Source organism: Pristis pectinata, chromosome 1, assembly GCF_009764475.1.
Source record: "Pristis pectinata isolate sPriPec2 chromosome 1, sPriPec2.1.pri, whole genome shotgun sequence".
NCBI classification, from domain to species: Eukaryota; Metazoa; Chordata; class Chondrichthyes; order Rhinopristiformes; family Pristidae; genus Pristis; species Pristis pectinata.
The window spans coordinates 82704574-82727643 of record NC_067405.1 but is presented as its reverse complement, the minus strand read 5'-3'; the positions used below and the strand labels follow the sequence as shown (position 1 = coordinate 82727643).

General features: G+C 43.1%; 1 protein-coding gene across 1 annotated transcript in view; it reads left to right on the top strand.

Moving 5' to 3' along the window:
• The window catches only part of cdan1 (codanin 1), a 111229-nt gene that overhangs the window by 77745 nt on the left and 10414 nt on the right, over positions 1–23070 (top strand). The window contains exons 17-25 of the mRNA XM_052028079.1: positions 995–1049; positions 2085–2218; positions 3311–3414; positions 6689–6838; positions 13769–13832; positions 17358–17436; positions 18069–18229; positions 19652–19759; positions 22468–22531. Coding sequence (XP_051884039.1) covers positions 995–1049; positions 2085–2218; positions 3311–3414; positions 6689–6838; positions 13769–13832; positions 17358–17436; positions 18069–18229; positions 19652–19759; positions 22468–22531 — 919 coding nt within the window. The remainder of the gene's footprint in view (positions 1–994; positions 1050–2084; positions 2219–3310; positions 3415–6688; positions 6839–13768; positions 13833–17357; positions 17437–18068; positions 18230–19651; positions 19760–22467; positions 22532–23070) is intronic.

Here is a 23070-nt window from a genome sequence, read left to right as displayed (position 1 = left end):
GGTAAATGGGATGAGTGTAGATGGGTACAATGAGCTGCATGGACATGGTCGGTCTGTTTCTGTGCTGGATGACTCTAACTCTATGACTCTAAGTTTGCAGGTCGTCCTCCGGAATCTCTAGGTGTTTATAATTTGTCCTTTCATCTGAACCATTAACATAGGCTGTGAATAGGTGAACCCCTCCACTGATCCTTGTGACAGCACACTAACCTGGAAACTGCCCATTTCTTCTGACGGTTTTCTGTCCTTTCATTAATCCTCGCTGCACTTCAATATGTTATTTCTGATTCCATTGGTCCTTTCATGGAACAGCTTCTCACTGTTACAATCTAGATTAATAGAATTATAAAGGGTTGGAAGAATTTTGAGTTTTTGAAAAGATGTGAATAACTGTATTTGAGAGGATAAATATAGAATTGATGTCTAAGTCTTGAAATTCACTATTTGCAGGCTGTGATAGGCTGAGTATATTCAAGAGAGATATTTAGATATTAAGGAAGTCAAAGGTAGGTATGGGCAGTAAAGTGGCATTGAGGTAAAAAATCAGACATCATCTTGCTGAATGGCATAGGGCCAAATGGCCTAATCCTTATATATTTTTGTTGTCTTAATTCAATGTTCTTTTATCTCTATCAAAATAATAATTTTGTTGCTTTGACCTGATCAACAAAATTGTTGGTTACCAAGTGTATTACATTCAGAGGAAAAACTGTTCATTCTACTTCTGGGTTTAAGATTCTGGTGCCTTCATATCCAAATATACCAACTTGCTTTCAGAATCATTAAAACTTTATATCTGGTCAGATTGATATTTCTTTCTCGGAAGAGCAGATAATTCTCTATGTTGCACATCACTGGATGAAAATGGATGTAATGGATATGAAGTCAAGTTCAATTACAAAAAAAATTGCCAAACTACCTATCAATTACAATTGCATATCCTTCTCTGGGAAGCATCCTTGATGCTGATCTCCTATATTTTCCTAATTTTTAGGATTCTGTTCCATTGGTTGACCAGCAGCTGCTCTACCTTTGTTGTCCTTATCTGTGTGAGTATCTTCTGGATGTTGTTTGGGGAGTGGGGGCACGAGATGGAAAAAGAGAGCAGTAAACAATTTAATGGTTGAATTATACCTAAAATGTTTTTGGCTGGAAATTACATGCCTCTGCACATTTATAGGTAGAACAGGATCAAGAGATTCCCGAGAAGTATGTTATTTAAAAAGAATTGAGGGAGGTATCTGGGAACTGTAACATCATTTTTGATTTAATAAATGTTGAACTGACCAACTTAAACAATTTAGTAGGGGAATGCCTAGGAAAGAAATGCTTAATTAAATTGATATATCAGGGTCGCTTAATTCCAAAACTGAAATAACTTGTTGCTGGATATTATGAAATAAAACCAGAAAATATTAGTGTTCAGCAGGCTGCATTTGTGAAGGAAGAAACAGTTACCATTTTAGGATCACTCAGTTTTTATCAGAGCTGCTTTGAGTGCAATGTCATTGACACATAACAGTACAGCACAGGCACAGGCCCTTCAGCTCATGGTGTTGTGCCGAACTAACAAACTAAACTAATCCCTTCTATCCCTCCATTCTCTGCATATTCATATGCCTATTTAAGAACCTTTTAAACACCTCTATCATATTTTCCTCCACACCACCCCTGGCCGTGCATTCCAGGCACGCACCACTCTCTGTGTAAAAAAAAACTTGTCCTGCACATCTGTGAAGTCCAGGGTTGCCATGGTGATAAACTATTGACAAAACCACGTTAATGAGGGCACTTAAAAGAGAAAGTAAACAAATGAGCATATTAAAGCTGTGGAATGCATGCCGGGGGGTGTAGGAAATACCCAGCAGATCAGGCAGTGTTAGTGGAGATAGAAGAGCTAAGCTACTGTTACAGACATAACCAACAGTTGGCAAACCAGTTCTTGCAGAAATTGTTGAATTCGACATCAGGTGTGGAAGGCCACAGTGTGACCAGATGGAAGAACAGCTGTTGTTCCTCAAGCTCATGTTTGGCTTTGTGTGATTTCTGTCTGCTATGTAAACATGATATTTCATATATTTCAGGTGAGTTACGCAAGCTGTTGGCTTCCTATGTAGCTGGTAATGGGATAAAAAATGGAGGATATATGAGAAAGATCACACCAACTTCAGCAGAGCCTACAGTACCAGCTTTAGCACAGTCGCAGCAGAGACTCCAGGTAATGCCTGCCTTCTTGCATTCCGATGTCTGTAAAGCACATGTTGTCCACACACATGAACAAGAACATAAGAAACAAGAACCTGTGCCAGCAATTGGGCCAGAGAGCCTACTCCACTATTCAAAATAATCACGGCTATTCCAATCCTGGCATCAATACCACTTTCCTACTCGCCCCATATCCCCTTGATTCCCTTGTTGTTTAAATATCTGTCAGTGTTTTCCTTGAAAATATTCAATGGCTCTGCCTCCACATATCTCTTGAGTGAACTGTTCCAAATAGGCAAAGCCCTCTGAGAGAAGAAATTCCTCCTCCTCTTAACCTTGAATGAGTGAATCCTTATTCCTGTGCTCTGTCCCCACCCCGAGTACTAGATAGCTCACTTGGGGAACATCCTCTCAGCATCCACCCTGTCAACCCCCCTCAGAATCTTGTATGTTTCAATAAGATCACCTCCACTTCTTTCTTCTAAACTCCAATGAGTATAGGCTCAATTTCACTTCCTAATTAGTGGATTAGCCTGAATATAACTGATTGACTGCTTTCTGCTTGAATATTTTATATATTGGGTTTATTCATTAATTACTCTAATGCCTCACATCAAATGTCATTCATTTCATTCTGATAAAGATCCCTTTCTTTCCAGCTCCCTAATCTATACCCCATTGATTCATCTTAATTCCTGATAAGCATACAATGTTATGTGTGTTAGTGGAAGATTGGAAGCTGGTGTCTGCTGTCTCTTTGCTCATGCTTGGATCTGTCATTTTCTCATTACCTGGGTGAATGCTCCATCCTCATGATTTAGTAGTGCTATTTCTAGCACTGCCCTGAATGACCACCAGTCAATGGTAACCTCCTTGTGGTCCCCATGATCAATTATCAAACTCGCTGCAGCAACTGATACGAGCTGAGCACAGAGAGTGAGCAACGAATTTGTTCTGTTAGGGCTTTGTATTACGTGGAACAGTGAATAAACTATTGCAGCAGGCACACCACTCAGTTAACTGTGGAGTAATGTACATTGAATGTGGTATAAAATAAAGGCAAAGAATTTTGCATCGCATCATTAAATTTTTGTTTCTTCTTTAGGCAGAGCTGGAGGAAGCTTTTTTTCATAATCAACCCCCATCACTTCGCAAAACAGTTGAGTTTGTGGCTGAACGAGTTGGATCTAATTGCGTGAAGCATATCAAGTAAGTGCAATTAGGTTAAGTTAGGAGCAGAGCCTTACTTTAAAACTAGCAAATTAAGCTGTTAACTGTTAAGCTGCTAATAATAACCCACATTCCTTAAAAATCAGCATCCAGTGTTTGCTTGATAGTGGGTCGGATGGAAACACAAGCATCTGAAACGATGAGCTGAGGTAAGACCAGCAAGGATGTTGGATGAGCCGCAGGAGGCCGCTGAACAAGCTGTCAGCATTTTGAGGGATGAAATGGTTTACTTAATCAGCCTGCACCTCTACTGTTAATGAGTTGTGCATATGCAATGCCCAGATCTCTGTTCCTCTGCTCTTTTCCTCAAGGCTGTAGTATTCTTCCCACCAAAATGTGCAACCTGACACTTTAAGAACGTTTGTCAATTGCATGCCTGTCCCGCAGATTTATTAATATCATGTTTTTATTGTAGTCTTCGCTGTACTGACAATGCCTCTCAAATTTTGAAAGGTACTTCCAATTTCTCACTCCAAACTATTTACGTCTTGTAAACAACAGTAAATGAAAATCAAAATGACACATGTTGGAAATCTGAAATAAAAGCAAAATGTTGGAAACACACAGCAGGTCAGGCAGCAGGTGTGGGAGGGGTAGATAGAACAAGAGGAATATCTCCAATATGGTGAGACCAAATGGGTTCAGAGGAGATTATGCTTTATGTCTGTGTTGTGTGTTAATAGCAGGGTACCAGCAGTCTAGCTATACTAATGGAGAGAGTATTGCAGGGCCAAAATCATTGGTGGATGACAGACAGTCCCAGCTCATAGAGCCTGGGTCTCCTGGTCATTCACAGATTAGGGGTTATAAAATGAGCCAAGAGTGAATAGTTCTGGTAGTTCAGTATTTAAGTAAATGAAAATATTTGTAATAAAACAGAAAAGGCTAGAAATGTACAGCAAGCTTTTTGAGGAGGTAACCAAGATGATTGATGAAGGCAAGGCGGTAGATGCTATCTCTGTGGACTTTGTAAAGCTGTTGACAAGGTCCCTCAGAATGTTAAGGCACAAGGGATCTGAGGTGTGTTAGTGAACTGAATACAAAATTGGCTGGGTGAGTGTAGTGCTGGAAATCTTCAACAGGAGGTGTACCACAGGGAGTGGTACTGGGACCTTTGTTGTTTGTGATATATACAAATGATTTGGATTACAATGCAGGGTCTTCCATCAATAAATTTGCAGTCAACACAAATTGGTGGATTATAGATAGTAAAGAAGGTCATCTAAGGATACAGTGGGCCACAGATCAGCTGGAAAGTTGGCTGGAGTGGTGGCAGATGGAATTTAATCCAGATAAGTGTGAGGTAATGCACTTTAGGAAGTCAAATTCTGGAAGGTCATATAGAGCAAATGGTAAGGACCTTAGGAATGTTGATGTACAGAGGGACCTTGGGCAGCAAGTCCATAGCTCCTTGAAAGTGGTGATACAGGTGGATAGGGTAGTGAAAAAGGCACTTGCTATACTTCATAGGCCAAGGCATTGAGTAAAAGATTTAGGATCTCATGTTGTAGCTGTACACAATATTGGTCAGGCCACCCTAAGGATTATGTACAGTTCTGGTTGCCACACTACAGGAAGGGTGTGGTAGCAATGGAGAGAGTGCAAGAAGAGATTGACCAGGATGTTGTCTGGAATGGAGGGCTGTAGTTACAAGGAGAGATTGGATGAGCTGGGTTTGTTCTCACTGGAGTGAAGGAGACTGAGGAGTGACTTGATAGCGGTTTACAAAATTATATGAAGCATTGGTAGGATGGTCAGAATCTTTCTCCCAGGGCAGGGGAGTCTAAAACTAAAGAGCACAGGTTTAAGGTGAGAGGGGAGAAATTTAAAGAGCATCTGAGGGGTAAGTTTTTTTTCCACACAGAGGGTGATGAATATTTGGAAAGAGTTGCCAGAGGAGGGAGAGAGGCAGGTACAGTTACAACGTTTAAAAGATGTTTGGACAGGTACTTGGAAAGGAAAGGCATAGAGGATACAGGCATAATGTGGGCATTTAGGATTGGCATAGATAGGTGTCATAGTTGGCATGGCCGAGGTAGGTAGAAAGGGCCTGTTTCTGTACTGTATAATTCTAGGAAGTGAGGCAGCATTTATGGAATGAGAAACAGAAATAGCATTTCAGGTTGAAACCAGTGTTCTGATGCAGAAAAAGAACACAAAGGTCAGTGATGGGTAAGACACGAGAGAGGTTAAAGGCAGAAGGGTGATGGAGCTAGATGACAGAGGGTGGTAAAAGCTGTGTCCTCTGGGCACTGGACGAAGACAGGTTAAATGGGTCTTGGAGGCAGTGGTGCATGAATTTGCAAGAATGAGGTCTGGATTCCAAGAGTTACATTAGGAATTGCAAGCATTATAATTTGTGATTTGATGAAAGTTTTGAAGATACTGTAACACAAAAACTGTACAGTGGATAGAAAAACTAATTCTGTTAGTCAATGGGTCTGGGGAGCGGGCATTACCTGAGAGGTCCGGTTAATTGTTTGGCTAAGTCGGGAATCACTTTGTAAAAATTTGGAACTCTGCAAGTGTGAGTTGATGCTGGATCATCTATTAGTTTTAAAATTGGGATCAGCAAACAATCTGCTGGAGGACCTCAGTGGGTTGAGCAGTAACTTTGGGAGGAAAGGAATTGTTGACATTTTGAGTTGAAACCCTGCATCAGGACCGATGTTTGGGATTGATTTTTGTAAACTAAAGGTATTAAGGAACTTGGGACACGTGGTTACAGATCTCATAAACAGCAATATAATAAAGATAATAAAGGCCAATAATTGTTTTTAGTGATATTGAGGGATGGGCATTGGCCAGGGTGGCGGGGGGAGGAGGAGTTGTGTCTTTGTTTTTATAATCACTGACAAAGGTAGACGGGTCTCAATTTAAGCTCTCATCTGAAAGTGATGTGTGACAGCACAGCAGTGATAGTTATCTAGAATGAGCTGCCGGAGGAGGTGATAGGGGCAGATACAATTGCAATGTTTAAAACTCATTTGGACAGGTACTCAGGAAAGATGCAGAGGGTTACGGGCCTAACGCAGGGAAATGGGATTAGTGTAGCTAGGCATCATGGTTGGCATGGATGAGGTGGGCCGAGAGGGCTGTTTCTATGATCCTATGACACTGCAAGATAGTCCTCACACCTTGGAGGTGACTTCAATTGAAGGAAAAAGAGGGTTAGGGTGTCCATCCTTGTTTTTTTTTAAAACAAGCAGCAGTAAAAGTAAAACTAAATGATGGCCTATCCTCCCTTTCCTAGGGCAACACTGGTGTCGGAGCTGGTCAGACGTGGGACGGCAATGTTACAGAGCGAAATGAAGGATGAAGAGTCCAACCTGCCCAAACTGCTTGAAGCTGTTACCCATCAGCTCTGTGAAGAAGGCAGGCAGGCAGTGGCCAAAGGCAGTGAGTAAGTGTCCGTGAGGTTTGAGTACTGACACCCCAGCTGACGTTGTGCATGTTTGCTGAGAAGCTAATCTGTTTCCTGCTTTGAAAGAGGAATTGTGACCAAAATTGAATCACTCAAATTGGCATTTGAGGCCAGCCCAGCTGCTGGAGGGATTTGCATGAATGGAGGGATTTACCTTCTGAGTCCTTCCATTTAATGCTCCTTCATTGTGTGACGATCGGGAGTGTTTTGCCTGAAAAGGCATTGGAATCAGAAGCAACTCTCAAAAAGTTATTGGATCTGGACTTGAAAATTGAATATTTGCAGAGTTCTTACCAAAAAAGTGTCAAACGAATAGATGAACTGGATAACTTTTTCAAGGGGTGGGCACAATAGCACCTTGTACTGCATGATTCTATAAACCTGTCCATAGGGAGGTGCTTCAGTGATACAGCCTGTCAGATGTGAGGTGAAGCCCACTTTTTTTCCTCTTGCCCTTAGGGAAATAGTCTTAAGGATGTGTTCAGCTAAATAGCTAAGGATCTCTTGAAAACCAGAAGAGAAACTACAGATGAAGGAAATCTGAAATAAACACTGAAGATCTGGGCACACTCAGCAGCTCAGGCAGTATCTAAAGAAAAAGAGATGAGTTAATGCTTCAGGTTAAAGATCTTTGGTCAGATCTGAACCATTAACTCCATTTCTCTTTGCACAGGTGCTTCCTGACCTGCTGAGTGTTCCTAGCATTTTCTGGTTTTCCTCCAAATATCTTGGCATTTTCTTCAGTTCAATGCGGAATCTGATTTTCGTCTTCTTACAATCAGTTATGTATCATCACTAGAGTACACTGAATTATAATGTCAGCCCAAATCATTGGATCAGTACTAATTGACATCTCTCCATCCTGCATTTGGTGATCACAACAGAGACTTGGTTGAGAGAGGGACAGGACTGGATGCTTATTGTTCCAGGGTTTCGATGGTTTAGAAAAGATAGGGAGGTAAAAGAGAGGGGTGTGGGGGAGTTTTACATTTAATCAGGGACAATGTCACAGCTGCACTCAGATGGAAGGCTTGTCCACTGAGTCTGTATGGGTAGAACTCTAAAATAAGAAGGGTGCAATCGCTCAGATGGGATTATACTATAGACCCCCCCCAATAGCTACCATGACATTGAGGAGCAAATATGCAGGCAGATTAGGGAAAGGTGTAAAAGCAACAGGATTATTGTCATGGGTGACTTCAACTTCCTTAATGTAGACTGGGACCTCCTTAGTGCAAGAGGTTTAGATGGGGCAGAATTTGATAGGTGCATCCAGGGGGGTGGGGTTCTTAAATCAGTATGTAGATAATCTGACAAGAAGAGGGGCCATACTGGTGTTGGGTAATGAGCCTGCCCAGATGACTGACCTTTCAGTAGCAGAATATTTAGGGAACAGTGACCACAACTCCTTAAGTTTTAAGATAGCTATAGATAAGGATAAGTATGGACCTTTGTGGGAGAGTACTAAATTGGAGCAGCGCAAATTACAAGAGTACTAGGGAGAGTTAATTTGCCATAGCTGTTCTTGAACAAGTCCACACCTGATGTGTGGAGGGTGTTTAAAGACCATCTGCACAGAGTACAGGACAGGTATGTTCCAGTAAGGACAAGGATGGCAGGATAAGGGAAACTTGGATGATGAGAGAGGTGATGAATTTAGTCTAGAAGAATAAAGAAGTGTACGTAAGGTTTAGGAAACTAAAATCAAACAGAGCCCTTGAGGATAATAAAGAAACCAGAAAGGAACTCAGCAAGGGAATTAGGAGAGCCAGGAGGGACCATGAAAAGTCCTTGGCAAGTTGGATTAAAGAGAATCTTAAGGCATTCTATACATACATCAAGAGCAAGAATATAACTAGGGAGAGGGAAGGACCACTCAAGGATAAAGGAGGGAACGTGCTTGTAGGTGGAAGATGTAGGAGTGTCCCAAATGAGTACTTTTCATCAGTATATACCAAGGAGAAGGTAGACCTGTGGGTGTTGCCTCCATGGATTTTGGTAAGGTGATTGGTAAGGTCCCTCTTGGGAGACTGATCCAGAAGATTAAGATGCATGGGATCCACAGTGAATTAGCCATTTAGATTCAGATTTCTGCAAGATGTGGGAAGTCAGGGAACCTCATGGTCTTCCTGATAATCACGTCTGTGGGAAGTGCACCCAGCTGCAGCTCCTGACAGACGTGGTCAAGGAACAGGGGATGCAGTTTGATGCACTCAGGATCATCTGGGATGCAGAGGACATCATAGATGAGAGTTTTAGTGAGGTAGTCACATCTAAGGTGCAGGCTACAGACAGATGGGTGACCACCAGGATAAGTAAGGGGAGTAGGCAGTCAGTGCAGGGTTCCCCTGTGGCAGTTCCCCTCACTGCAGGTATACCCCTTTGGATACTGTTGGGTGGGGGGGTAGAAAGACCTTGCAGAGGCCAGCAGCAGTAGCCGGGTCAGTGGCACCGTGCCCAGCTGTGAGGCAAAGAAGGGAAGGGTGAGGTCACGCAGAGTGGTAGTGATAGGGGACTCGATAGTAAGGGGTGGAGATGGGCGTTTCTGCGGCCACAATCGAGACCCCAGGATGGTGTGTTGCCTCCCTGGTGCCAGGGCCAAGGATGTCTCGCAGTGGGTAAAGGACATTCTGAGAGGGGAGGGTGAGCAGCTAGAGGTAGTGGTCCATATAGGTACCAATAACGTAGGGGTCAGGTCCTGCAAAGTGTTTTTAGGGAGCTAGGTAGAAAGTTGAAAAGCAGGACTTCCAGGGTTGTAATCTCAGCATTACTACCCATGCCACGTGCTAGTGAGGTGAGAAATAGATACACAGTGCAGTTCAATATGTGGCTAAGGAGCAGGTGCAGGAAGGAGGGTTTCAGATTTATGGATCATTGGGCTCTCTTCCAGGGCAGGTGGGACCTGCACTAACAAGATGGTTTGGATCGGAACTGGAGGGGAACCAATATCCTCGCTGGGAGGTTTGCTGGTGCTACTCAGGAGGGTTCAAACTGGAGTGGCAGGGGGATGGGAACCACAGCAGCAGGGCAACAGGTGGTAGGGTTGAGGGCAAGAAAGATGGTCTGACAAGTAAGACTGAAAGGAAGGACAACAAGGGACAGGCGAATAAACATGGTGTGACTGATGGGCTGAACTGTGTTTATTTCAATGCTTGGAGTATGAAGGTTAAGGAGGATGAACGTGGAGCCTGGATCAGTACACGGAATTATGATGTTGTTGCCATTACAGAGACCTGGTTGTGCGAGAGATGGGACTGGCAGCTCACATTCCTGGGTTTCATTGTTTTAGACATGATGGGGGGGGGGGGTAAAAAGAGGTGGAGGGGTTGCACTACTGAGAAGGGAGAATGTCACAGCAGTACTCAGAGGACACACTGGAGGGCTCATCCACAGAGGCAATTTTGGGTGGAGCTCAGAAATGAGAAAGGTGTAATTACACTGATGGGATGATACTATGGACCCTCCATTAGCCACCAAGAGGTGGAGGAACAGATATGTAGACAGATTATGGAAAGGTGCAGAAACAACAGTGTTGTCATAGTGGGGACTTTAACTTCCCCAGTGTTCATTGGAACTTCCTTAATACAAGAGGCAAAGGTGGGGCGGGATTTCTTCAGTGCATCCAAGAGGGGTTCTTGACACAGTATATGGAGAGTCCAACTAGAAGAGAGAACATACTGGACCTGGTGTTGGGAAATGAGCCAGGCCAGGTGACAGACCTGATAGTGGGTGAACATTTTGGGAATAGTGACCACAGCTCATTATGTTATAAGATAGCTATGAGTAAGGATAAAATCGAATCTTGCAGGAAGGTACTAAATTGGGGGAGGGCAAATTATGACAGGAGCTAAGGGGTGTTAAGGTAGATAAGTCTCCAGGGCCTGATGGCATAAATCCCAGAATACTGAAATAAGCAAGTGAGGAGATTGCTGGGGCTTTGACAAAGATTTTTGTGTCCTCACTAGCAATAGGCAAGGTCCCAGAGGACTGGAGAGTAGCAAATGTTGTGCCTTTGTTCAAGAAGGGAAATATGGATAATCCAGGTAGGCCAGTGAGCTTCAAGTCAGTGGTAGGGAAGCTATTGGAGAGGATACTTAGGGATAGGATTTGTGAACATTTGGAAAGGCATGGCCTGCTTAGGGACAATCAGTATGACTTTGTGCGGGGCAGGTCATGTTGTACAATGGGAGTTTTTTGAGGAGGTGACAAAGGTGCTTGATGAGGATAAGTCAGTGGATGTTATCCACATGGACTTTAGCAAGGCATTCAATAAGGTCCCTCATAGTAGATTGATTCAGAAGATAAAGTTACATGCGATCCAGGGTGATTTGCAAGTTTGGATTTGGAACTGGCTTCACCATTGAAGACAGTAGGGGTGGAAGGCTGTTATTCAGCCTGGAGGTCCGTGACCAGTGGTGTTCCACAAGGATCAGTGCTGGGACCTCTGTTATTTGTGATGTATATCAATGATTTGGATGAAAATATAAATGGGTACATTAGCAGGTTTGCAGATGAGACCAAAGCTAGTAGAGTTGTGGACAGTGTAAAGGATTATCAAAGGATACCCCAGGATATAGATCAGTTACAGATATGGGCAGAAAAGCGGCAGATGGAGTTTAATCTAGGCAAGTGTGAGGTGTTGCACTTTGGGAGGTCAGATGAAAGGAGAAAGTGTACAGTTCATGGTAGGCCCCTTAATAGCATTGAGGTACAGAGGGATCTCAGGGTCCAGGTCCAGGGTTCACTGAAAGTGGCTACACAAGTGGATAAATTGGTAAAGAAGGTGTATGCAATGCTTGCCTTCATTGTAGGGGTGTTGAGTATAAGAGTAAGGAAGTCTTGCTGCAGCTATAGAAAACTATAGTCAGGTTGCCCCATGATAGGAAGGATGTGGAGACTGGAAAGGGCACAGAAGAGGTTTACCAGGATACTGCCTGGATTGTAGAATATGAACTATAAGGAGAGGTTGGGCAAACTTGGGTTGGTCTCCCTAGAGTGTTGGAGGCTGAGGGGAGACCTGGTAGAGATTTATAAAATTATGAGAAGCATAGATAGGGTAGACAGTCAGAATCTGTTTCCCAGGGTGGAAATGTCAAATGCGAGATGACATGCTTTTAAGGTTAGAGGGGGAAGTTTAAAGGTGACATGAGGGGCAAGTTTTTTATGCAGAGAGTGGTAGGTGCATGGAATGGGTTACCAGGGGTAGTAGTGGAAGCAGGCAGTTTGGTGGAGTTTAGGGCTTTCAGACACATGAATATGGAGGGATATGGATGATACACAAGGAGAGGACGTTTAGTATAAATTGGCATCAAGATTGGCATAACATTGTGGGCCGAATGGCCTGTCCAGTGCTGTACTGTCCTATGCAGAATTGGCTTGCCCATAGAAAACAGAAGGTAATGGTTGATGGGACTTATTCTGGCTGGAGGTCTATGACCAGTGGTGTTCCGCAGGGATCTACACGGGGACCTCTGCTGTTTGTGTTGTATGTAAACGACCTGGATGAAAATGTAGATGGGTGTGCTAGTAAGTTTGCAGATGATACAAAGATTGGTGGTGGTGTGGATAGTGTAGAAGACTACCGAAGGATACAGCAGGATATAGATCAGTTGCAGATATGGGTGGTGAAATGGCAGATGGAGCTTAATCTGGCCAAATGTGAGGTGTTGCATTTTGGAAGATCAAATATAAAGGGACAGTACACTTAATGGCAAGATTTTAGCAGTATTGAAGTACAGAGGGATCTGGGGGGCCAAGTCCATAAACTCTCTGTAAGTAACTGCACAGGTTGATGGGGTGGTAAATAAGTGTATGGCATGCTTGTCTTTATTAGTTGACAAATTGAGTGCAGGAGTCAGGAAGTTATGCTGCAGCTTTATAAAACTAGTTAGGCCTCACCTGAAGTATTGTATTCAATTCTGGTCACCCCATTATAGGAACGATGTAGAGGCTTTGGAGAGGGTGCAGAAGAGGTTTACCAGGATGCTGCCTGGATTAGAGGGCGTGAGCTGTAAGGAAACCTCGGGCAAACTTGTGTTGTTTCCTCTGGAGCGGCAGAAGCTGAGGGGAGATCTGTCAGGGTATGTAAGACAGAGTCATAGATAGAGACAGCTGGTATCTTTTTCCCAGGGTCGAAATGTCTAATACTAGAGGGCATTCATTTAAGGTGAGAGGGGAGAAGTTCAAAGGAGATGAGTGGGGCAAGTTTTTTTTTACACAGAGTGGTGAGTGCCTGGAATGTGCTGCCAGGGGTGGTGGTGGAGGCAGATACAAAAGCGGTGTTTAAGAGGGTCTTAGATAGGCACGTGGATATGCACTCGAATGCAGGGATATAGACAGAAGGGATTAGTTTAGATAGGCATTTAATTGCTAGTTTAATTAGTTTGGCAAAGGTCCTGTTCCTGTGCTCTACTGTTCCATGTTCTAACGGGTATAGACCAAGGGTAACTGGAATGCTGTTGGTTGTGTTGATAGTGACTTTTCTCTGCTTTAATTCTCTGTCAAAACCTCCAATGCCAGAAAATAGCTCAACAAGTGCAATAGGTTATTGATGTAGATTGCATTCTGGGGAAAATAGCCTACACACTGTTAATGTGGTAAATTGCAAACCCTAGCACCAGTCTCTTTAATGACAGCTACAACCTCTTCTTGTATGGAAGATCTCTCCTTACACTTTGTATGAGGAAGTGCAGTCCTTTACCACCTTGTTGTCCCAATGTTTTGGATGCCCTTTCCCTGCCTGGTGCTGCAGGGTTTCTCCGCAGTCCCTCACAGGGCCCCCCTCCTGCTCTGTATTTTTCCGTTAGCCCATTACATGGGGATACCTGAACGAAACCATATCTGTGGTTGCGATTCAAAAGTGACCTTTCAAAAGTGGTTTTAGAATAATTCCGTTTCTTTACTTTTCAGATTCTGCAGCAGAAAAGGGCCTGAAGCCATTCGGGTTCTGCTTCCGGGAGAGACATCTGCTTCGGTTTGTTAAACCGCTGAAATCAGCTCCAGAAGTGGTATCACCTCGGGTGGATGGGAGGGTGGAGACATTTTATTTCTCAGGCCCACAGGCAGTTGACTGCTTGCCAACTTTATGGACAGTTTTCGTATTTTCAGTTCGCAGTCAACAAATTACATGCCTGAAACCAGAGAGCTGTTCACTGTCCATTAACACAAGGTCGGCTTCAGATGTGAATGCAGTTTGCAGCCATTTGGGGCTGCTCTTACCAGCAAATTCCAGGCAAAAAATCATTGAGATGCAAGATATTAAATTTATTCCTGGGGTTATCCATTCAGTTGCAGTGAACTTTTGTCAGAACCGAGAAATTGGTTTATTATTGTCACATGTACTGAGGTACAGTGAAACACTTTGTTTTGCATGTCATCCAAATCATTTCATCACATCAGTGCATTGAGGTAGTACAAGGGAAAACAATAACAGAATTAATGTGTTACATTATGGAGAAAGTGCAGGCAGACAATAAGGTGCAAGGTCGTAATGAGGTAGATTGAGGTCGAGAGTCCATCTTGTCGTACTAGGGGACCGTTCAGTAGTTTTATAACAGCGGGATAGAAGCTGTCCTTGAGTCTGTGTGAACTTTGTGTGTATACTCCCATCCTCCTGCACAAATCTTCCATTTTCTTTGATTATCTACATTTTTGCTGTATTTGTAGCTGTACAACATACAGCCTGTCATGTGTTGGATCAACTGGGACAAGATAAATGACAGTGTGTTTGGGCATGGGAGGAAGTGGGAATACCAACCTCACCAATTTTTATTGATGCACCATAGAAAACATCCTATCCGGATGCATCATGGCTTGCTATGGCAACTGCTCTGCCTGTGACCACAAGAAACCGCAGAGAGTTGTGGACACAGCTCAGCATATCACAGGAACCAGCCTCCCCTCCATGGACTCTGTCTACACTTCACGCTGCCTCCGTAAAGCAGACAATATAATCAAAGGTCCCACCCACCCCAGACATTCTCTCTCCTCTTTCCTCCCATAGGGCAGAAGATGCAAAAGCCTGAAAGCATGTACCACCAGGCTCAAGGACAGCTGTCATAAAACTATTAAACGGCCCCCTAGTACGTTGAGATGGACTCTTGACCTCACAATCTACGTAGTTATAGCCCTTGCACCTTATTGTCTGCCTGCACTTTCTCTGTAACTGTAACACTTTATTCTGCATGCTATTATTGTTTTCCCTTGTACCACCTCAATGCAGTTGTAATGAAATGATCTGTACAGATGGCATGCAAAACAAAGTTTTTCACTGTACTTGTTACATGTGACAATAATAAACCAAGTTATTAATTTACTACAGAATGATCAGAAAAGGCCTGTCCATGAGTGAGGTGATAGGAACAGCAAGGTGAGGGGTGAGCTGCAGTGCTTAAATGGAGGACCCTGAGAAAGGTGAATTAGGGGATGAGATGTTTGAAGACAGGAAAAAGGAGGAAATACCCTAGTGGGAACAATGGGTGGACAATTGCGAACATGAATTTTAATGAAGAGTGCGGTGAGATGCTCAGCAGAGTCGGGGACAGCTCAAGGTGAGATTTGGTGATGAGAATACAGTGACACCACAGTGGTCTGGGCAGGAGGTTTTATTGCTCATCACCCAGGTTTCTGTCAAGACCCACGTCAACCATCTAAGCTCATGATTGGCCAGGACCCTCTTGAGTGACTCGGACAGGGAGGAAGTTGGCAGGATTAGTTACCCATGGGTGTGTTGGATGGGAGCAGCAAAGTGCTGTTGGCATTGCTGCTGGTGAGCAAGTTGTGACAGCCAGCAGAGAGGAATAGAGGGAAGCTGCAGCTTATCTCAGGTTTGCTGATTGCCTTTATCAAGTTACTGCTGAATGTGTTTGCACCTTTTCAGTAATGTATTTCTGAACCTGGACAGTGCATTAAAAAAAAAACTCAGAATAGAGGCAGCCTCCCTTCACAGTGATAGAGAGATACAGCAGGGAAACAGGCCCTGCAGTCCAGCGAGTCCGCACCGACCATCAACCATCCATTTACACTAACCCTACCTTAATGCCACAGAGTTCGGGGGAGGGGGGAGGAATCTTTGATTTATAAAGCTTTTGTTTGTGAAATATATAAATGATTTGGATGAAAATGTAGGTGGGCTGATTAGTAAATTTGCAGATGACATGACAACCTTCCTTACTATTCCCAACTCGGCCAAAGGATTCTGCAGTTATAGACCAGTTGGAAATGGCAGATGGAGTTTACTCTGGGCACATTAAGTGTGGCATATTTGGAGATCAAGTGTAAGAAGAAAGTATACAGTAAATGGTAGGACCCTTAAGAGCATTGATGTACAAAGGGATCTTGGAGTGCAAGTCCACAGCTCCCGGAAAGTGGCAATGTAAGTAAACCTGCCTTCAGTGGGTGTATTGAGTACAAAACTTTGGTACAGTTAGGTTAAATTAGATTAGTTTATTGTCATATACACCAGGGTGCAATTAAATTCCTTGTTCGCATGCAGTTCTGGTCATTACATTACAGGAAGGATGTGGAAGTTTTAGAGAGGGTGCAGAAGAGGTTCACTAGGATGTTGCCTGGATTAGAGAGTATCAGCTATAATGAGAGGTTGTGCAAACTTGGGTTGTTTTCTCTGGCATGTTGGAGGCTGAAGGGAGACCTGATAGTTTATTAAAATTATGAGATGCAGAGATAGGGTAGGTAGTCTTTATCCCAGAGTGGAAATGTCTAATACTAGAGGCCATTGATTTAAGTGAGAGGGAGAAAACTTAAAGGAGGTTTGCGAGGCAAGTTTTTGTACATAGAGAGTGGTGGGTGCCTGGAATGCGCTGCCAGGAGTGGTAGTGGAGGCAGATATGATATAGGTGTTTAAGAGACATTTAGACAGACACATGAACAGGCAGGGAGTGGTGGGATATAGACTGTGTGCAGGCAGATGGGATTAGTTTAATTCGGCATCATCGTTGACACAGACATGATGGGCTGAAGGGCCTGTTCTTGTGCTGTACTGTTCAGTGTTCTATGATTTGTAATGTCTTCTTTGTACTCTAGAGTTTTCCACAAACCACTCTAAAGGAGTGATAATTCATTCCGAACATCATGCCCTCTTCGTAAGAAACTTAGAGACTGGGGCCTTGTCAGCTTGGCTAATGTGACAGGGTTACAGAGGGGGAGCTCTCCCACATCAAGTGCCAGTTAAATGCTATTTTTGCCTGTGTCTTTACCCATTCCATCTTGTTTCTTAATCACCTTCAGGCACTATTTTCTGTCACTGTTTCCTCCACCTCCAGTTATGCCAACAGGCCACCAACTCCTGTGTGACTGCCAACCGCTACTCGTGTCCAATTGACCCACCCCATCCCTCCCAATGCCGCTTGGGACCCTCCCCTATCAGGTTTGTCATCCTCCATGCTATGCTCCCTCCCCCCCCAGGTCTGTCCACTTCCCCCACTCCTCCTTGATTCCTCACTGCAATATGTCAGTGGCGGTATTGCTGCTCTCTCCACAGGTGCTAAGGACAGCAGAAGATATTGCAACCCGCCTTGCAACAGAAAAAGCTTGTACGTGGCTGTCTGCCAACACCACAGGTACAGAGGAGCATGACTGATCTTTCTCCAAGGGAGTGGGATGGACAGAGGGGGAATACTACAGACCCTACACCCATTGGCCTCTCCAGCCCCATCTCCTTGCCTCCCGTTACCACCTAACACGGCCTCCATATTCTCCTTCCCTCTCTTCCCTCCCCCCCCTTATGTCTAATGCTTGAGATGTCATTGAAATCATTGAAGAGGTGGGGTTGGCTGAGTAGATCCCCAGGCTCAGGGCAGACAGATTGGGCTGTGGTTTTCAATTTTCCCCCCAGGTTTAACATGCTAATGTGACTATCAAACTAACACAACCAACACTTCAATACATTTAACACCTCAAAGCGATCAATATGTTGACAAAGTTAACATGTTAATTATATTATCACACACCAGCTCATTAACAACAGCACCACTAATAATTAACAAAGGAAAATGAAGAGGCGGACATGTTGAAAATGCCTTAAGCTCATCTGTTGTCCCTGAATGTTCGGCACTAATTACACTGTGAGATGCTGGTTATTAACAAATGTGTTTTGTTTTTGCATTGTCTGTATTGCTTAAAATATGGCTTCAGGTGGCACTGCTGTGTGGTTTGCTCTCTACATAAGGTTTTATTTCTGTTTTGCCATCAGCTTTAATTAAAAAAGAAATGGCACTCAGCTTTGAAAGACTGAAGAAGTCTCAAACAATGCAATCAGCAAACGCAGCTGAGGTTTCTGGAGTGACAGAAGGTTGTCCACAAGACTGTAAACACAATGCACCATCTCCCTCCCAGATAGCCAGTGAGTTTAAGGTATGTTACATTGGTCTAGATGAGGTAGAAATGGAAAGTTGCTTTGAAAGTTTGGTTACAAAGGTTAATGTTGTTTAAAAATAATAAAAAAAAACCTGTTTGTGTGTGACTTACTCCATCTTCATACCTACAGGAACCTAATAAATTGAACGTGTAATATGGAATTCTTATTTGTGTAGTTTCATTTATAAGAGACTATAATTTATATTCATCTTCCTGAAGTTTAATTTTCCTGGTTCAAGTTCATTGTCGTGTGCAGAGATACGCAGGGTATAAATGCCGTGAACGTTAACTCTTTGCAGCAGCAGCACAGTACATTACAAACATAAGTTAGCATAAACTTAAATTAATATAAACTATACGTAACTCGCACAATAAAATAAACATAACGGCATTAGTGCAAGTTGAGAGAGAGAAAAAGAAATATAATCCGAGGTAGAATTATGGTTTTTCAGGTTGGTTGATGGCAGTGGGGAAGAAGCTGTTGTTGAACCTTGAGGTGAGGGTCTTCAGGCTCCTGTACCTCCTGCCTGATGGCAGCATGGAAAAGAGGGCATGGCCCGGATGGTAGGTGTCCCTGATGATAGATGTCACCTTCCTAAGACATCGCCTCTTGTAGATGTCTGGGAGGCATTAGCCTGTAGTTCTGAGGAGCATGACTTGATTGTTTTGAGTTCCTGTCCTCTGATTTGGGTATTTGAATAATGTTTTTACTGAGTGGTAGAGGATAGGAAAATATATATGGGTTTAATCGCAGATGCTACGAAACACTCAGCAGGTCAGGCATCAGTGGAAAGGGAAATGGTTAATGTTGTAGGTGGGAGATAATTGATCAGAACTGGAGAAGTGAGAGAGCCCAGACAGGTTTCACTCTGCACAATAGTGTATCCCTATGGGTGATGTAGGGGTCATGTGTGTCCTTGTTTGTGCTCCTCAGGGTGCTGACATCCTCATTTTGTGGGTCTTGTTCCCATTGGGACTTGTACATAATAGCCAGTGTGTTTAAAGAAAAATGTTCATCTTGAGAATAGGCATCATTTATTTATGGAAACCTGAGTGAGTGACTGCATGGGAATGGAAAATCCTCCAGAATTTCTTCCTGTGTTAAATTAGAAATTGGGAAGTCCAGCTAGGTTAGGGATACAGGCGATGTTCTCCATGCTCAATTTTTGACGAGATTCACTGGCTTAAACTCAGCCCATGAGAGTCACCCAAGAGATTGTGAAAGTTTTTGAGGACCATGGAGCTGCAGGGAAAAATTAGAGTGGGCAGCAGTACTGAAGTACAAGAGGGTCACAACTTCAGTCTTGTAGTCCTGAGACTGTCTTGACAAATCAAAGCCTGAGCATTGACCCTAATATGTTGTTTGTTTTTCTGGTTTTCTGTAGCAACCCATGGCCTAATTGTGTGTTCTTTCCATAGGAGCTGCTGAGTATAACATTGGGTCCCAGGCACAGTGATGAAACAGTGGGCCACACGGAACTTGATAATTTATTAAGAAGATTAAGCCGAACCTTGAGGTGCAGACAGGTGGGAACTTAATTTGATCAGATGCATTCCTAGGATTCTTTTCGATTCACAACGAGTGAATTACATTGCGTTCACACTGCTGCAAGAAATATAGATGTTGAATTGTTCCCTCAAAATGAGGGAGAAGCATTAGGGTAGAAGAGACCTGTTTTACTCCCAGCCAGTCATAGTGTCATAGCACGGCAGCAAGGCACTTTGTGATTTCTTGGACCAGGATTGTAACTGGTGTGGGCAGTCTTCAGAAAGAAGAATATGTGCAGGACAGAATTGGTCAAGATGGTAAAAGACCATTTTGCCCTTAGAAGCTCAACAATATTCATCATTTAGACATCAACCTGGTTTTCAGCTGGGGAGCAGCCACACCCTGAAGAGTATTAATGTCAGAATGTTCAATTTCTCCTCAATAAATTGACAGCTCAAACCAGGAACAATGCTGATCAACATCTCATTCTAGGTGAATAGAGTTAAGAATTTGTATTAAACTTTTTGTGTTTGGCTGTTGTTAAGAGTATTTTGCAAAGTTCTAGTTTAGCCTGTGTAAAATACAGAGAATGATCCATTGAAGGGGAAGAGGGCAACAGGGATTAGCAAAGAGATTGTAGGGCAGTTATTGGAAAAAGTCCTGAGGGACAGGGTTAATCTGCACTTGGGAAGATAGGGATTGATCAGGGATAGTTAGCATAGCTTTGTTGGTGAAAGAAACTGTCAGACTATTTTGACTGAGATTTTTTGAAGAAGTGATAAAATATATTGATGAGGGCAGTGCAGTCGATGTAGTCTACATGGACTTCATTAGGGCCTTTGACAAGATCCCATGTGGAAGACTGATCCAAAAGGTTAGAGCCTATAGGATCTAAGGGCAAATTCGATCCAAAGTTGGCTGGGTAATAAGGGACAGAAGGTGATGGTGGAGGGTTACTTTTGTGATTGAGAACAGTGGTGTACCACAGGTACTGGTGTTGGGACCCTTACTACTTGTCATGTATATTAATGATTCAGATATGAATGTAGGAGGTATGATTTAATAAGATTTTAGATGGCATGAAGATCGGTGATGTTTATAGTGAGGAGGAAAGTCTTGACTACAGCATGACGTAGATAAGCTGCAGTTGGGTGGAGAAAAGGCAGAAGGAATTTAACCATGGTAAGTCCGAGTTGATGCGTTTTGGCAGTTCTAAGAGAAGGACATAGATGATGAATGGTATAAAGAAGAGGGACGTTGCTGTACAAGTCCATAGATCCTAACATTGACAACACTTGTAGATATGGTGGTGAAGAAGGCATACGGGATGCTGGCCTTCATTAGCTAGAGCATAGAATTTAAGAGCAGGGAGGTTATGGTACAAATTTATAAAACTTTGGCTCAGTCACAAATGGAGTATTGTGTACAGTTCTGGTCACTGCCCTATAGGAAAGCTGTGATTGCACTGGAGAGGGTGCAGAGAAGATTAACCAAAATGTTGCCTGGGATGGAGTGTTCCTGTTATGAGGAGTGTCTGGATAGACTGGGTTTGTTTTCCTTGGAGTGAGGAAGAGGTACCTGACAGATGTACAAAATTATAAGGGGCATAGACAGGGCAAGTAGTCAGAAACTTTTCCCTATGGCAGAGGTATTAAAACTAGGGGACGTGGGTTTAAGGTGAGGAGTAAGAGGGTTAGAGGGGATCTGGGGAATAACTTTTTCACTTGGTTGGAATCTGGAACACATTCCTGAGAAGGTGGTGGAGGTAGAGACTCTCAACATACAAGAAGTATCTGGATGTGCACTTGAGTTGCTATGGCATGGAAGGTTACAGACTAAGTGCTGTAAATGGGATGAGTATATATGGATACTTGATGGTCAGCATGGACATAGTGGGTCGAAGGCCTGTTTCTGTTTGTATGACTCTGAATGTGGAGGTAGGTGAGGTTGAAGGGGAATCCTATCATTCTGAATGGGAGGGGAGGGGGCAAAAGGGCACGTTAGGAGCTTGTGAAACATCTTTTTCCACTGATGCTGCCTGAACTGGTATTTACATCATCCTCCTTTGCTTTGGATTTCCAGTGACTGCAGTGCTTTTTTACACAATTTGTGCATTGTTTTTTCACTCTATTCTGTTCTTTCATCCTCTATTAACATCTCCTCCAGACGGATCAACTGAGATTCACAAACCTTCTCTGCGCCCTCTCAGCCAGCACCACCACCACTTGTGTCATCTAGTCTCTCTTGGTCTCCACCCATTCACGAACATTCCCTTTCTTTGCTCCACTCCTCTGCAGCTTAAAACCTGTTCCTCTCTGACTTCTGCTACTTTTGATGAAAGGTCAAAGACCTGAAATGTTGACCCTGTTTCTCTCTCCACAGATGCTGCCTGATGTTGTTATTGTTGGAAATATAAGGTGGTCACGAGTAAATCCAATAAGGAAAACGGGGGGGGTGATTTGAAGGTGGAACTCACTATGAAAGGGATTGGTCGAGACAAATAGTACAGATGCATTCAAGGGGAATGCAGATAAGCTCAAGAGAAAGGAATGGAGGAGTCTTCTGAAAGGATTGAGAGAAGAACAGATGGCTTGTGTAGAGCTAAAATTATTGGCGGGACCAGTTGTCCTCAAGGCCTATTTTGGGAAATCTCCAAATGGCTTGATGTTCTAAGTTCATCACTTCATTTGGACACTTAATATGAAGAGGTGGCATGTAATGAATTGCAACCTTTTTTTTCTTACAGTATATCTGTCCAGTAATTGAACAGGCCCTTGCAAGGTACACTGTGGAGCTGGCTTCTCTATTAAGTAAGTAATTGGAATAACTGAATAGCTTTATTTTCTTCCAGTATCCTGTATTTCTTCCACCACCTGAGGTAAACTATTTGATGCGGAAAGAATTTTGTAGTTTATAAACTACAGTGACCTGCAATTAATGTTTTTACTAGGATTAGTATTCAATATTATGGTCTAAATATGTTCATTTGATTTTGCTGGTGAAGCAAATAATCTGTAACTAAAGGTAGACTTGGTGTTAAAGTGCCTTTTCCATTCTTGGGACATTTCAACCCATCAAAAACCCAACATTTTGATAACATGTAGCCAATTTGAGCCACAATGAAACCCACAAAGAAAAACTGTCCTGTTTTCAAAATTATTTCAATATTGGGAACCTCCTTCCACTTGTCTTTTCAATTGCACTTTGGGATGGTTTACGTCATGCCTGGTGACTAAAGTTGGCCACAAAAGTTTTTACTGTTTTTTTCATTGAACCAGTATCTTACTATAGTATTTGACTTTCTACTCCATGTGTTTAAACTCTATTTGTAAGGCTGATAAGTAGTGGG